General features: G+C 42.1%; 4 gene segments (V, D, J or C); all 4 read right to left on the bottom strand.

Moving 5' to 3' along the window:
• The window catches only part of LOC149862398 (Ig mu chain C region-like), a 77,601-nt gene that overhangs the window by 42,099 nt on the left and 20,774 nt on the right, over positions 1–14,728 (bottom strand).
• Positions 1–14,728, bottom strand: part of LOC149862399 (immunoglobulin heavy constant epsilon-like) — a 218,535-nt gene that overhangs the window by 185,461 nt on the left and 18,346 nt on the right.
• LOC149862402 (Ig gamma chain C region-like) overlaps positions 1–14,728 on the bottom strand; it is a 246,711-nt gene that overhangs the window by 214,013 nt on the left and 17,970 nt on the right.
• Positions 1–14,728, bottom strand: part of LOC149862403 (Ig mu chain C region membrane-bound form-like) — a 52,300-nt gene that overhangs the window by 19,822 nt on the left and 17,750 nt on the right. Inside the window, 4 exon segments of the C gene segment in view lie at positions 1,281–1,595; positions 4,062–4,379; positions 5,839–6,168; positions 7,580–7,885. Coding sequence covers positions 1,281–1,595; positions 4,062–4,379; positions 5,839–6,168; positions 7,580–7,856 — 1,240 coding nt within the window.

Raw genomic sequence — 14,728 nt, 5'->3', positions numbered from 1 at the left:
TGAACCCCCTGTACTTATGTCATTGACACTTGTTGGGCTTCATTGTCTCAGCAGGGGCTAGCAAGACTGCAGTTTTGACTCTGCTGTGGCTTCACATATACAAGTGACATGAGGTTTTCTCTCAAGATTTTGTGGTGCAGTTTCTCTGAATCCCCTGCACGTATCTTCTTGAAACTTGGCATACCTCCTGCCCTCAGAAGAGGCTACCATTTTTTTCAAGTGTCATCTAATTATGGCCAGAAATCACAAAGTTATAGCCTATTTTGACTTTCCCCATTATATCCTATGGGTAAAATGTCGAAACCGCAAAATGTTTTGATGGAATGAACTGGCACAGCTGTTTTGACTCAAAACCAAAGTCAAAATGAAACACTGTTCTGGTGAAACACTGAAACACCAGTCAAAATGAAATGCTTCCTTTTTGCACAGCCCTACTAAGCACCCTCCAGGCAGCAGGCAATGGAGATGATGGCTCTCTCTTTCTTTGCCAGGCATTCATGGACATCTGAGTTTTCAGATCAAAGAATCTACTTCAGGCAGCTTATACTTTGAGAGCTAAAATTTATTTGGGTACCCATTATCAATGGAAGACCACAAAGAAAATCCTGATACCATAAATGCCCATTGAAAAAAAAAGAAAAAAGATACACACAGACACACACAAAAGGAAGGCAGAAATGTGCATGTGCTACCAAGAAAATAAATGGTTATGAGCAAAACAATCCACTTAATGGAAAACCCATCACTGTCTGGAAAAAAGAAATCCCAGTGGTCCTCTTGACTCCTAGGCAAAGGTCTTTATGTACCTTCCCAAAGAGCGGCACCCATCCCAGTGGCTGACCAAATACCAGCTCAAGAAGATCATATTCTACTTGAGCTCCAGAGTTTCCTTTTGGAAACTGGAATGGTTTTCCTACTTGTTTGATAATATTAATTAGGTTTCCTTAAAATCTGTGGAATCATCTCCCTAGAAGGCAGGTCATGATAACTACTGCTTAAAACATTTTATAGCAGGATTGGATGATGCTTTGAGGATAATGGGGAACTACCAAGCACTGGAATCAATGAGGGGTTCTCTACACAGGTAAGAGTGATCTGTTTGTCTTGTAACTCTTGATTTCAGCAGACAGGTTGCCATCATGAAAACACAAAACTTGCCCCACCACCCCTTCCCCCAACCCTATGGCTTAGGTGACGTTATGCGCATATCATTGGCCTAGTGGGATGAGAAAGAGTGCAGTTATCCCCAAACTAACACCTGCCTCTGAGAATGCACTTACCAAAGGACACACTTGCAGTAGCTTTAGCAGGATTTGTCAAAGCTGGGTGGTGCACTACACAGGTATAATTTGCTGGTCCTTCACCTTTCTCCACCTTCAGGATGCTATTAGTTGAGTATGGGTCATTTCCGTACACAGGGCCATTACTGTAATGGGATTTGGGTTCCTGGGCATTGTTCTTCTGCCATGAAATGCTGATCTCCCTGGGGGAGAAGCCACTAACTTCACAGATAAGTAGGGTGATAACTTGGTTTCCAGAGGCTTCTTGGCGATAGGCTTGGGAAATGGTGACCGATGGTGCTTTCCTCTGGACCTCTAAATTAAAAAGGAGGGAAGAGAAGGTAAGGACTTGGCTTTCTTGTCTAAGTTATGAACATGGATATAGTTGAAAAATATAACACTAGGCAGTGTCCAGGAAAAAAAAATGCAGCAATAGCGGGACTGTAATGTGGTTTAGCTGAAAAAGAACCTAATATATGAATCTTATCTGACCCAAAATTCAAAGAGACAGTGACCTCTCCTTACTGCTGAAAGGAACCCTGGAACCCTTCTCAACTCGCAATGAATGTTCAGACATTTGCTTTTATAAAGGCAACAACCTCTGCCTGTTCATCTCTCTCTTTTTCTGTATCATCTTCCTTATTATTTTTATTTTCATTTTCTACCTCTACTTTTTCCATCTTCATGATGATTATGGCAACTATAGCGATTGTGGAGATGACAGCAATCTTGTTTCCATCATCTCTGTAATATCAGAAAAAAATATAGGGCTGGAATGGATTTCCAGAGGTCATCTAGCTCAATCATGTGCCTTAGAGTGGTGCTAGAACTACCTAAACCCATAGTGCTCAACCTTCAGCCTATGAGGCCATGCCATCTGGCCTGTGGGTCTCTCTACAGGTGCATAAAAGTGGTGGGGGATCCATGGCAGTGTTAATTGCCACTTGCTTGCTGCCAAATTTATGGATATGTGAGAAGCCATGTAGGCCAGATGATATGGATCTGTGCACTAGATTACACTGTTATGTGGTGGGGTCAGTATTTGGGGGTCATTGCAGTTGGATCTAATGTGCATGGTCAGGCCAGTGTACAGTCAGATCTGATGTGCAAGATGGGTTAGTATGCATTGCTAGATCTGGCACATAGCACCAAGGCAGCAAGCTGGATCATACCCACGGGCTGACCCCATGCTGGATCAAGCCCACAGATCGACCTTGTGTAGAGGATCTAGCCCTGGGACCACTCACTCAACCCACAGGGCTGGGAGATTCAGCACTGCTTTCTAACACATCCCAGACAAATTTGCCTAACTAACTGCTCTAGCTAGTTGCTGCTATACTTAAACTGTTCTCACAGTGAGAAAATTCTTCCTAATACTAATACTAAATGCAGGTTTTTCTTGTCATTTTAGCAAATTTCTTATTGTTCTGTCATCTCTGGAGAGAAGAATAACTGATCATTGTCCTCTTTATAATCACCCTGTTCATATTTGGGGATGATGATCAAAGTTCCCCATGAGGTTGATGGGCACTCATTAGCATCTGGTCAACAAATCTACTCAAGTTGAGCCTACTCTGCTGCTGAATGCTTTAATCCAAAAAAACAGTATATGCCCTCTGAAATTTCCGGAGGCATTTAAAGGATTTTCATTTTCTGACTATTTCTATAGAAGCTAGACACCTGAATATCTTGGAAATAGAGGACAAGAGGGCCACCAGAGACTTTATGTTTTATACACCCTAATCCTAGGCAACTGTTGGAGGAAAGCGATAGAAAGAGGGAGCAGGAATTTAGTGCTAAGAACCAAAGGGACCAGGGGCAGACTGGGTTTGGGGACGGGAGGGGGGTGCACTGGTCCAGTTGCATCTCCCTTTGATTCCTGTTCCAACCAAACTTCAAAACTAACCATCTGGCGGTGGCAGCAGTATTTCTAGTCAAGCAGCAGGGAGAGACTCACTTGCAGTGAACCATGAAGGCAATCTACCTCATTCCTTCTCAACTCTTCATATTAGGAGTGTTAAGACCATTAGAAAGGAGAGGGTTGCTGACATGCCACTAATCAACCTAGCTTTTCTCCTGCAATTCTTGTGTCTGTTAGCCAGTCCTGGTAATGTAGCTCCTATATCAGAGCCCTGCAGACTATTTTTTACTTCAGCCAAGAACATTACCTTAGTGGATAGAAACAATGTTAACTCAGGAGCGGAAATAATTTTTAGTGAAGCACTGGATGCACTATCAAGATGGTCAAGGAGGCTAGATTTTGGTTTTTGAATCTGAAAGAGCTATCCATTTTATTCCAATGACAACAGGACTAGCGAAACCTATTTTGATTATTTTTTGTTCTTTTTATAAATAATATATAATATAGTAAATTAATGCACATTCCAATAAAATTATATTTGTTTTTCTTTCAATCTTAAACTGAATAATATAGCCCTGGACTCCTAGCTTATTAGTGAAGTTTCCAGTTGGTTTTTAACTGGAAAGAAATGTGTTGTATTATAAATCATGAGAGGCACCTCACCATCAACACCCCTCTTTTCAAAACCCTATATCTACCCATGTAGAGGACCATGGGAAAATTGCGCAGGTGGAAATAAAGTGGTGGCCAGTGAAACACTTGCAAGGTAGTTGTTAAATTATGGCCAAAGCCCTTTTGCATTATAAGACAGTAAACACCAGCAGAACCCAGATTTGCAGGTGTGTGTAGGAGTTAAGTTATAAGCCCAAGTAATGTGGGCTGGAGTTCACTTTCCCCATTTTCATGCGAGATCGACTTACTTTTCTCACTCATGGCTACTTGTTCTGTTATCTCTCCATAGCAGCGAACCTTTGTTTTGCAAGTAAATGTGGAGCCGCTTTTCCATTGATTCAGAGTCACCTGATGGGAGCTGAGGCGGGTTTGGGTCTCGTTATCGTAGGTCTGGATACTTCCTGTATTTCCGTTACGGCTTTTTTTCCCATCCACTTCCCATATGATATCAGCACCACTTAAATCAGATGCCAGCACTAGGCAGGTAACCAGGCCAGTGTTGGCAACCACATCTTCATAGGATGGCTTTGTTATGTAGACGCTGGGGTAAAGGTTTCTGAGACAGGCTGAAAAATGAAAAAGAGGTGCTGATGATAAAATGGAAAGTGTGGTAAAAACACATCCTTATGAATCATAGAAAAGTAAGCCTGGACAGAACCTCCAGAGGTCATCTAGTTCAACCCCCTGCGAGAGGCAGGATCATCCCTACTCAAGCCATCCTATACAAATCCATTGTCTAACCACACAGCCAACCCTGACACAACCACAAGGCATAACACCTTAACTTGCTACAAGTAAGAGAGGGGAACAATGCTGGTCAATGTCCTACTGCTGTAAGTGTTGTTAAAATATGCTCAAGAGATCCAAGGAAGAGGGCCATATCCCCAGCTACAGAGGAAGGCTAAACCCCCTAAAGTCTGAGGGTACTCCTCCAGCTTCATTTTCCTGATCCTGTACAGGTATCCAGCTTAGTCATGTTAATTCACTGGAAAATGTCTAGGGAATTACCAAAAAAACCCAACTACTTGATTTTAAGGACAAGTAAGAGTGCACCAAGATTTACAGCAGCCAACCCAAATCTTAAAAGCAGGGATTTGGTAACAGAAAGTCTCCTGTCTTTCTATGTCTGCACCAGGTTAAACAATGAAGAAAACTCTCTTCAATTCTCTACAAGGTTCTTGTTCCACCCCCAACAGATTACAGAATGCTGTACACATGTCCATCTGACCTGATTTGCACCCAAAGGTGCCTCCTTTCTTACACAGAATCATGGGAAAGTGGGGCTGGAAGGGTCCTCACAAGGTCATCTCTAAGACCATCCCTAACTGAACCATTCCAGCCAAGTGCATGTCAAATCTACTGGAAAATGGAGGGATAGAGATTCCACAGCTTTCCTAGGCAGCCTGTTCCAATGCTTGACCATTCCCTGTTGTCAGAAGATTTCTCCTAAACTCAAGCCTTAATTTCTTCTGCTGCAGCTTGAGGCCATTGCTTTTACTCCTATCGCCTACAGAGATGGAAAAAAACCTCATTTCCATTCTCTCTAGATCCTCAGTCTTCTCTTTTACAGACTAAATAACCCCAGTTTTCAGGCCTCTCTCAGAAGCCATGCTATCTAGGTCTCTAATAATTTTTGCTGTTCTCTGCTGTCCAATTTGTCCACATCCTTCTTGAAATGTGGGGCCCAAAACTGGATGCAGTACTCCAGGTGAGGGCTAACCAGTACTGAATAGAGCAGAAGAATCATTTCTTTTGATTTATGAGTGACATTCCTGCTAATAAAACCCAGTTTTCTGTTGGCTTTTTTGTTTTGCAGCAAGAGCAAACATGCATCTCCCTCTCTAGCCATTTTATAAATGCATATCTATTGCATTTATGTGTTATGTGTCACTGACATCAACAATCATCTTTCTCCCCACCTCCCTCCATCCATCCTGTATTGTCATATCCTCTGTCACCCTGGTATCTCAATGCAGTCCCAATACTTTTGAGCAATGATGTTTTCTGACTCACTCCTGCCCTCACCTGAGCATTTGCTGGTGTTGTACATTATGTGGCCACCTGCAATTCCAGGATGAGTCACTTTGCAAGTGTAAACAGTTTCACTGTCCCAGTTTTGCTTGGTAAGCCTTATTTGGCTGTGGTGCATGTTTAACCCATTTGCACGGTCTACATGGGCAACACTTGAGCTGTACTTGTTGTCCTTCTCTCCATTCACAAGCCATTCCATGGTGACGTTGTCAGGGCCCGAGTTCAGGACGATACAAATCAGCTCCAGCGGCTTCTCTGCAGAACTATCCTCACAAGATGGGGGCAGGAGGTGAACCTGGGGTTCACTGTTTTTTTCAACACACACTGGAAACAGCAAGAGAAGGACATGTGAAAATGGAGTTCCAGGCTCCCTTGGTGCAGATCTAGCTCCACTTTCCCACAGATGCTTCTGCACCCTGCAGCTTGTACCCACCAGGTGGGACAAACCAGCACCGACCAGGACAAGTCTCCCTCTAGAAAGATAGTCCAGATTAGAACCCTGGACCCCTACTTCACGTGGCAGTATAACCGAGCACTTTATTTAGTCACAGAGACCTCTTTTACCTGTTTGTTTTGTTCCCATGAAATACCACCTACAAATCAGAGAATAAACCCCATTGAAATGAAATATTTTTCCTTTGCTTGCTATAAAAAATGTTGAAGTGAAACATTTTTTGTGTTACAACAAATTTCATTGACATTTTTGGCATTCCATATTTTCCCCCTCAAAAAGTCTAAAGAAATTCAAAAAGGGGAAAGTTTAGGCTGAAGAACAAACATTCAACTTTGTTTTTGTTGTTTCTCCATTACCAGCCAAAACTTACTTTTTTTAACCTTTTAGGTAGCCAAAAATGCATTTTACATTATTTAATTCAGACACGTGGGAAGGGAATTTTTATTTTAGAGGATTAAACTGAACAAAACTGAACAAAAGTTCCTCAAAATGCTCTTGCCTCAAACTCCGTGTGGAGAAAAGTGTCAAAGCAAGACCATGAGGAAGCCTATGAAGATTCCCAGGGAAGGTGGGAAGAATATTTCCCTCCTTTTGTCCCCTTATTTAAAAAGCCTCTAGGGGATTTCAACCTCCGTCCTGAGTGGTTTGATTCTGCTTTTCAGCCTTGTGGGCAGGAAAAACCTACTCTTTGATTTGAACTGCAAGTTTAGGTTTCATTTTACTTTCTCTGGTTAGCACAGAGTCATTTGGGGAGTGGCAGGTTCTCAACAGGCCATGTTGGAAACTGTATAAAGGAAGGCCAATTGGCACATCTTCCCCCCTGTTAAGCAGGGCCTTTTTTTAGGGTTAAGGGGCAAGGAAGTAAGCTGATATTGCCTCCATCTACAGACAGTTCAGCATAAGGTCAACATACAATTCAAGCCAAGTTTGAAAGCTTTCAGGCCAAGCTCTTTTCAAAGGATTCAGATGCTAAGGAACCCAGTGCCATAATCATTCCAGCACCACAGAGAAAGTCTTCCCCTTGCATGGCCCATAAGTTCTTTGGCTCCAGGGGGGAATTTCACCCCATGGCTTCCCCTTTATTCAGTGGTTTGACATGGAGGAGAGCTGGGGGATGCAGTTCTGTCTGCAACTGCTGTGAGGTCATAACGGGGCCCCAGTTTCCCCACAGGCTCAGGGAGAATAATTCAAAAGCACTCCAGAGGATTCTGGCTTCCAACTAAGATGACCTCTGCTGTGCTGTCCTCTCCCCTTCCCCCATAAGTTAAGTACGGAACTTACAGTCTGCAGGGAATGTCTTGGAGATTTTTGTTTTTGAAGCTGTGTGCTCCACGTTGCACTGGTAGGTGCTGAGGCTCTGTAAGTTGTTGTAAGGGATGGTGAGCTGGCTGCTCAAGGTATAGCCTTCATTCGGCTTCTGCACTTCTGTGAAAAGCTTAGCCTTAGTCAGCCCTTGAGAATTCCAGGTGATGGTCACTGGCTTTGGGAAGAAGTTCTCCACGAGGCAGGCTATGACCACTGCTGTCTGAGCATGTTCAGTTTTGCAGCAGGGAACCATGGGGTAGACAGAGGGGCCTTTTGTGTTTTCTGGAGGGGGTGGGGAGAAAGTTAGTGACAGGAACAACTGACAAGAAACAAATATATGAAAATCATGGCATTGATCATCTTTCATAACATCCTCCCCACCTGATTACACGGTTCCATGGATGCACTGAGGTTAGTTTACTGGACCAAGAACCAGGGTCTCCTGGGTCTTATTCTCAACCCCATCACATGATTGCTGTGTAATCATTGGTCTGTCCCATCCCTATCTTGGCACCTCAGTTTTCCCAAATTGTAATACTAGGATATTGATAGTGACTTCCCATTGTAGAGCAGCTTCCAATGAATGAAAACCACTCTCCATTTGGCTATTCAGCACAAAACTGGGGGAACTCTAAGTGGAAGAGAAATGCTCTGGGTTTACTCAAGTGAAGACTAGTAGAGGCTCTAGTGCCTTTATGAGGACAAAGTGTTATGCTTGTAAGTCACAGCACTAGCCAAGTCATCTTCACAGCTTCTCTACAGAATTTAGCATCACATCACAGACATGGAGATAAACACACTGAAAAATGCAGTGGATTGGTTTGGATCACAGACAGTGGTAAAGCCATGAAGAGAAGCCCAAATTCCTGAGTCCCATTCCTTTTTGATCACACCGAAGTCATGGTTCAAAGGGAATCTTTAAAGGGAAAATGCACGCCATCTTCTCCGATCTCTGCCCTGGCATCTTTCCATGCAACTATCTCAGAACCAGGAGGGCTTCGAGAACATGCTCAAATTAAGGCAGGATAGATGCCAGTTACAAAGCTGTTACACATTTTCAAGCACCATCTGAGCAGCTGGTTGGCTCTTTTTATCACATCATAAAAATGTCTATTCAGCAATAATTACTTTGCATATGTTTCTAGTTCAAATTTATTGCATTATTAGCAGGTTTATTGAATGATATATATACTGTGCGACAGGGAAGAGAGACTAGAAAGCCCTTTTGGTTTCTGGGGAAACTGATATAATGAAAAACAGACTTAGTGACAAGAGGATGAAATACTCAATCCTAGGTGCTCCTTCCCCTATGACATCGTCTTGCAAGAGTTTGACTTGCTTTTGTATTTTGCTTTTATTTCCTGGATATTTCCTTCTGGTGGGTTTTGCCTTAGAGAATTTAAAGCAAGATTCATGTGGGTTCTCCCCACCACCTTCAGCTCCTCGTGCAACCAAAGCTAGTGATTCAGTGGATCAAGAATTAACAGGAGACATTCTAATTCTATTCTATTGGGGTCATATGACCCCAGTATTCATTCCTGCCCAGGGCAGGGGGTCAGACTTGATGATTTGCTCAGGTCCCTTCCGACCCTACATCTATGAACCTATGAAGTGTTTATAAGCCATTGGCGGTTACAAGCATTGTGTCTGTAAGTATAATATCCAATGACATTCATTGTATTTACAGTTATTGGATTCAGAGCCATTAGGAATGGAAAGCCATTGTAAATACAATGAGTGTCATTGGATATTATACTTACAGACACAATGTTTGTAACTGCCAGTGGCTTATAAACACTTCATAGGTTCATAGATGTAGGGTCGGAAGGGACCTGAGCAAATCATCAAGTCTGACCCCCTGCCCTGGGCAGGAATGAATACTGGGGTCATATGACCCTGGCTAGGTAATTATCAAGCCTCCTTTTAAAGACCCCTAAGGCTGGAGCCAGCACATGAATCTTGCTTTAAATTATCTAAGGCAAAAGATGCAAAACCCAAGAGATCAATGATATAAAGAACATCTTAAAAAAGTGACTAGAATGGAAACATAATAGCTTTGTCATCACCATATGTACTGATCCGTCTATACACACCCTTCCTTTACCTGTAGACACCCCCTAAACATGTCCACCAGCGAAAACTCAGCACAACATCCACCACTTTCTCCTGCCCTCATGTTAGAAACTTTGGAGCCCATGAATATAAGAAAAAGTTGCAATGAGCTAAGCTAGGGCTCAGGCTTATAGTGAATTAGCTACTCCTCACCTTTGCAACTCATTCAGCTTATCCACATCTCATTGTTTTTCCTTAAATGGGCCTTCTGCATAACTGTCCAAAGTATCTTTGTCCCTCACCATCTTAGCGTTGCAGCCCCCCTGAGAGTCAGGATCATTTTACTAATGGGGAAACAGAGTACAGAATCACTAAAGTGATCTGCCTGATGTCAATGTAGGAAGCAGGCAATAGAGAGCAAACTAGAATCTACTCCTCCCAACTCCAATATTAATTTATCATCTGCTGGTTCATGCTTCCACAGGAGTATTTTCTTTAGATAAAATGTTGTCATTCCCTGCATATCTTTGCACCCACAAAAGGTTAGGGCTGGTCTGAACACTTGAGTTTTTAGACAAAAACAAAACAAAACACTATGAAATCTAGGATAAATAGTTCTCATCTGTATCTAGGAGAAATGTTTCTCTCCTGGATATAGTCTCCCATCTCCATATTACCCAATGTCAGAATTAGATGATTAAGATATGGGTGGCTGAATTGCATCTTACCTGGAGCAATCCTGAGTAACTCACTCCTGGAGCAGGTGTCACTGTTTACAGCCATGCACTAGAACCCAAAAAGGTGACCTCACCTTCCAAGGATAGTCATTTAAGACTGAACAATCTCTGGAGAGATGGTCTTTCCCCCCTGGTGCACCCAACTAGTAACTATAGCAGTTTCTGTTGTTTAGGCATTCAGCAGAGCTGAAGTTGTATCACGTCTTCACTGGCCATTGAAAGAGTCTATCCATGGAAAAAAATCTCTACAATAGATTTCCCCTGCATGCATTTTGCTTTTGCTGTTTAAGGATGTCCTGAGGCCAATGGTTTTGTAGGGAAAAAGGACTCTTCTTTTAGAATCAAAATTCCAGAGCTTTTATGAAGTTCTTAAAGCCTTGTGAAGTTTAATTTTGTGTCTGATGTATATTAATCCAAAACACAACATATTAGAAGTGTCTTTCAGAAAACAGATTGATAGCATGAGATTCTGAAGCCCAGGTCTATAGGCTTGAGAAAAATCAAACAAAGAATGTTCTCATGACCAAGAGAGATCCCTAGAAAAGATAGAAGGACTAAAACATCATGATACCAGAGATCAGTCTCAATAGTCTGAATTATCCTGGAGATAACCATCATATAAAACCTGTGATAGTAGCCCAACATACTATAGTTGGTGTGAGTGTAACTCTACTGTTTTAAAACAGTGATGCAGAAGTGGGCAGGGAGTATTTAAATATAGAGTACCTACTAACATGCACTACAATGTTAATTTTGATGTTCAGTGTTCCAGAAGTTTTCCAAGTATTTTTGTTTATTTATCTTTTAGTTATTATTTCTAGGAGCTCTTGATGAGATTCAGGTTTTAATTCATTTGGTACTTACTTGGAATGTGGAAGAACGTACCTCTCAGAGACAGTTCAACACATTTAGCCGATACAAGAAATGGTTAGGAAGGAAAGTGATCTGAACTACCTAGGGTGAAACCTCTTGGAGCACAGATGGCTCTTCAGGCTAACAAACAAGAGGCTTATCAAGATTCATTACAAGATGCTGAAGTCTGAAAGTGTGACTTAGCGACAGGGAATTAATGACTGGAACAAGTTCCAGAGGGAGGTCATTGATTCTCCATCATATATAAGTGTTCAATACATTCTGGTCATCTCTCTCCTAAAGGTAAATCTTCAGCAAAACCATGAGGCTTTAGTGTTGTGGGATATTTTTTCAAACACAAAATATTTTCCTACATTGCTGAAATTACTGAGTGAAATTCTTTGACCTGCATTCCCAGGGGGTCATACAGGTTGGATGCTTATATCCTTAATTTCTGAGTCCTCAATGCAAGATAACTTGAAAAGTGCTTACAAGATTAAAAAATCCACAATAAAGCTGTTGACATATCAGTATAATATATATCTTTATTTCAACATGACATATATACAGGACAAGAAATACAAATGTCTAATGAAAGTATGGGGGTGTGCATTTTGACTCTGGGTGCCCACTGATGTGCAACTTCTTGCTATAGTTCTGTATCAGTAAAGGCTACATGTGATATAAAGCAGAGATTAATAATGCAGGTGGAAGACATAGGATGGTGACTGTGCTGTAAAAGCAGGCTCACGATGCCTTAAAGAAGGAGCAAAATAAAAAGTAGCCAGAAAAATCCAGTTACATTCATGTAATGGATGCAGTCCTCTGGCTGTGGAACATCTCAGACATTCTGCAGAGAAAAGTTAGCAACAGCCCACATTGGTGGCTATCCTTGTGTAGGAGCTGCATTGACCTGTTGGGTTCATTTGACCTGAAATGGAAACATTTTAAAATATACTTATTCCCAAGGAAACAAATTTATCAGATTTGCAAAACATCACACACTGCCAATCCCTTTTCATTCTCACACCAAATAAATTCTTACTCGTGTGTCATCACATTGCTTACATTGACTATTCCTAGTTTGATATAATTTCTAGTCTATTCTCTCTTTACCACTCCTGAGACAGGAATGGAATATGGTCTTGAGAGATTTAGAGAAGATGACAATAAGATGGAGTCTGAGGGTTTTAAGGCCATAATTTCTACACTAAAGCCTTCAGATGGGTGTGGAAACCAGGACACAGTTACCAACAGTCCAGATTTCCAACATCTGAATTCATATGTATCAAGAGGGACTTGAGATTGCCTACTGAGATGTTAAATATTTTGAAAATATTAGTTCTCCTCTCTGGGACTCCACCTTGAGTGGAGAGAAAAGCTGCCATGGGGCAGTGGCAAATCTAGAACAGAAGTCAGCTGTCCAGAGTCTAGTGAGACAGGGCCAGGTTTTGACATTCCTTAAAACTTTAACCTCAAAGTCTCTCTCACTTTCTTCATTAACACTTAATTCATTTCTCCCCCTTTGCCCACACTCTGTCCTCTTTACCTTGATCAGAGTAACTGTGGCACTGTAGAAAATACTCAAGACGAAAAGGATGATGAAAGTGGAGGCTGTTGCCCAGAGATTGTAGAAGTCCTCTTCATCTGTATCTGGATATGCTTCTAGAAAAGCTTTGGATAACAAATACATAGACACAGTCAGGACTAATTGGGGGTTTCTCACCTGGAAGCCCTGGAAGGATTTATCCATATTGGGACTTAAGCAAACAAGAAGGGTGCCTGTACAAGGTGGCATTTCCATATAGATCTGGTGGGCTATAGTTGGGTATTTGCTAAATTATTTAGGTTAAAGTTTTGTATTGCAACATAACAGTAGCGGGGGGTAGGTTCTGCGGTGTGGTGAACAGCGTGGTGAGGATGCTGGTAGCTGGGGAGAGAGCTATGCATTTTAGGGGGAGATTTTCAAAAGCCTCCAGGGACATTTGAGTGCCCAGTTCCCCTTCATTCATTCAACTCATCCAGGGAGTCAGGGGTTACGTTAGAAGCATGACATCTCCCCATAAAACACATAAATCAATGCTAGGACACTGAGAAGACACTAAGTTAGTAGACAGACCAAAGGCAAAGTCAAAATGTCTAGAGGGGAAAAACCAAGTAATTTCCATTCCCTTATAGAACAAGCAATCAGCAAAGTTTGGAGGAGCTCTTCTGGCTCCTTGGGGAAGGTAGGCTGGAGATAGGCTGGCCATCATAGAGGACAGTCTGACTGAAGAGAAAAATAGAGGACATAAAGGCATCAAGTTTCATATCAATAGAGGACAGAGTAGCAGAAAACCGCAATGTACTCTATGACGGCCACCCTAGATGGAGAGCCAGACTCTCAGTGGCTGTGAAGTCAAAAGCTACTCATTCAGGATTTGAACCAAGGCTGAATTATGCCAGCCAGCCACTGACTTGGCTCTGGACTCCATTTTAGTTGTTTCTGATGCAGTGTGATAGGATCTGGAAGCCTGGACATGACATCTCTGGGATGTGAGCCAGTTAAGGCACTCCGCTGTGCCAACATCACCAACAACAGCAAAAAGCAAGATTTAACAGCTTCCTGGGCTCTTTTGAAAATGCCACCCTGAGTTGTTAGCACAATGTTTCTTAATTTCCTTGTAGTAAAAGTGGTGGAAGAGCTTGGTTGCACTGCATTCATGTGTGAGAAAGACCAAAAGACAGACAGATAGATGTAAGCCTGGAGTTTCCAAGCCACCCTAAAGTTTTTGAATGCCATTCTCCTGCTAATTGAGAACAGAACTGAGCTGACCAGTCTTCACCAGCTTTGGAAATATCTACATAATTGATTTATGAAGGGTGAGTCTGGTAGACAGACAACAGGGTTGAAGGTTGAAGAAGAAAGAGGGCAAGCTGCGAGAGCTGTACTCAAAGTACAATCTTTCCTGAAGGAAGGGATCAACAGCTTTGATCGTGGAAGGTATTTTGGCCTATATTGCTCCTGGCCTTTAGATATGATAGGGATTCTTCAGTTGCCATTGAAAATGGTTGACATGAAATAACTCATATGAAGGGTCTCTGCATAAGTCAAGTCTTATTTTGAAGATTTAAGAACTTCAACACTGCAAAGTCTCTGTTCTGGTCACCCCAGCACCAGCCTCCTCATTTCTCAGCTCAGGTGTCTCTCATATAAAGAGATACACAGAAGGACTGAATGGAAGGATGGGTGATGGAAGAGAAGCATAGGTGGGTGTCACAGCATAAATGGTAAGCCATGAAGGTCTTTGACTCTTAGTCTTAGATTCACCACCAACAGGAATGTCAAATGGATCTCATAAGATGCAGCAATGCAGGTCAAATGCTTCTCCTTTTTTCTTGGTTGACTGAACAATCTGACATTTCCTCTCTTTTCCTGCAAAGGAGCAAGACAGGGAAAAGAGGGGCTAATACCATGGATGACCATGTGTGGTCAAGAGCTCTT

This window comes from Crocodylus siamensis, chromosome 6, assembly GCF_052110815.1.
Source record: "Crocodylus siamensis isolate JL-2025a chromosome 6, ASM5211081v1, whole genome shotgun sequence".
In the NCBI taxonomy this organism is placed as follows: Eukaryota; Metazoa; Chordata; order Crocodylia; family Crocodylidae; genus Crocodylus; species Crocodylus siamensis.
Note: the sequence above shows the minus strand (reverse complement) of the source record. Positions and strands in the feature narration are given on the sequence as shown.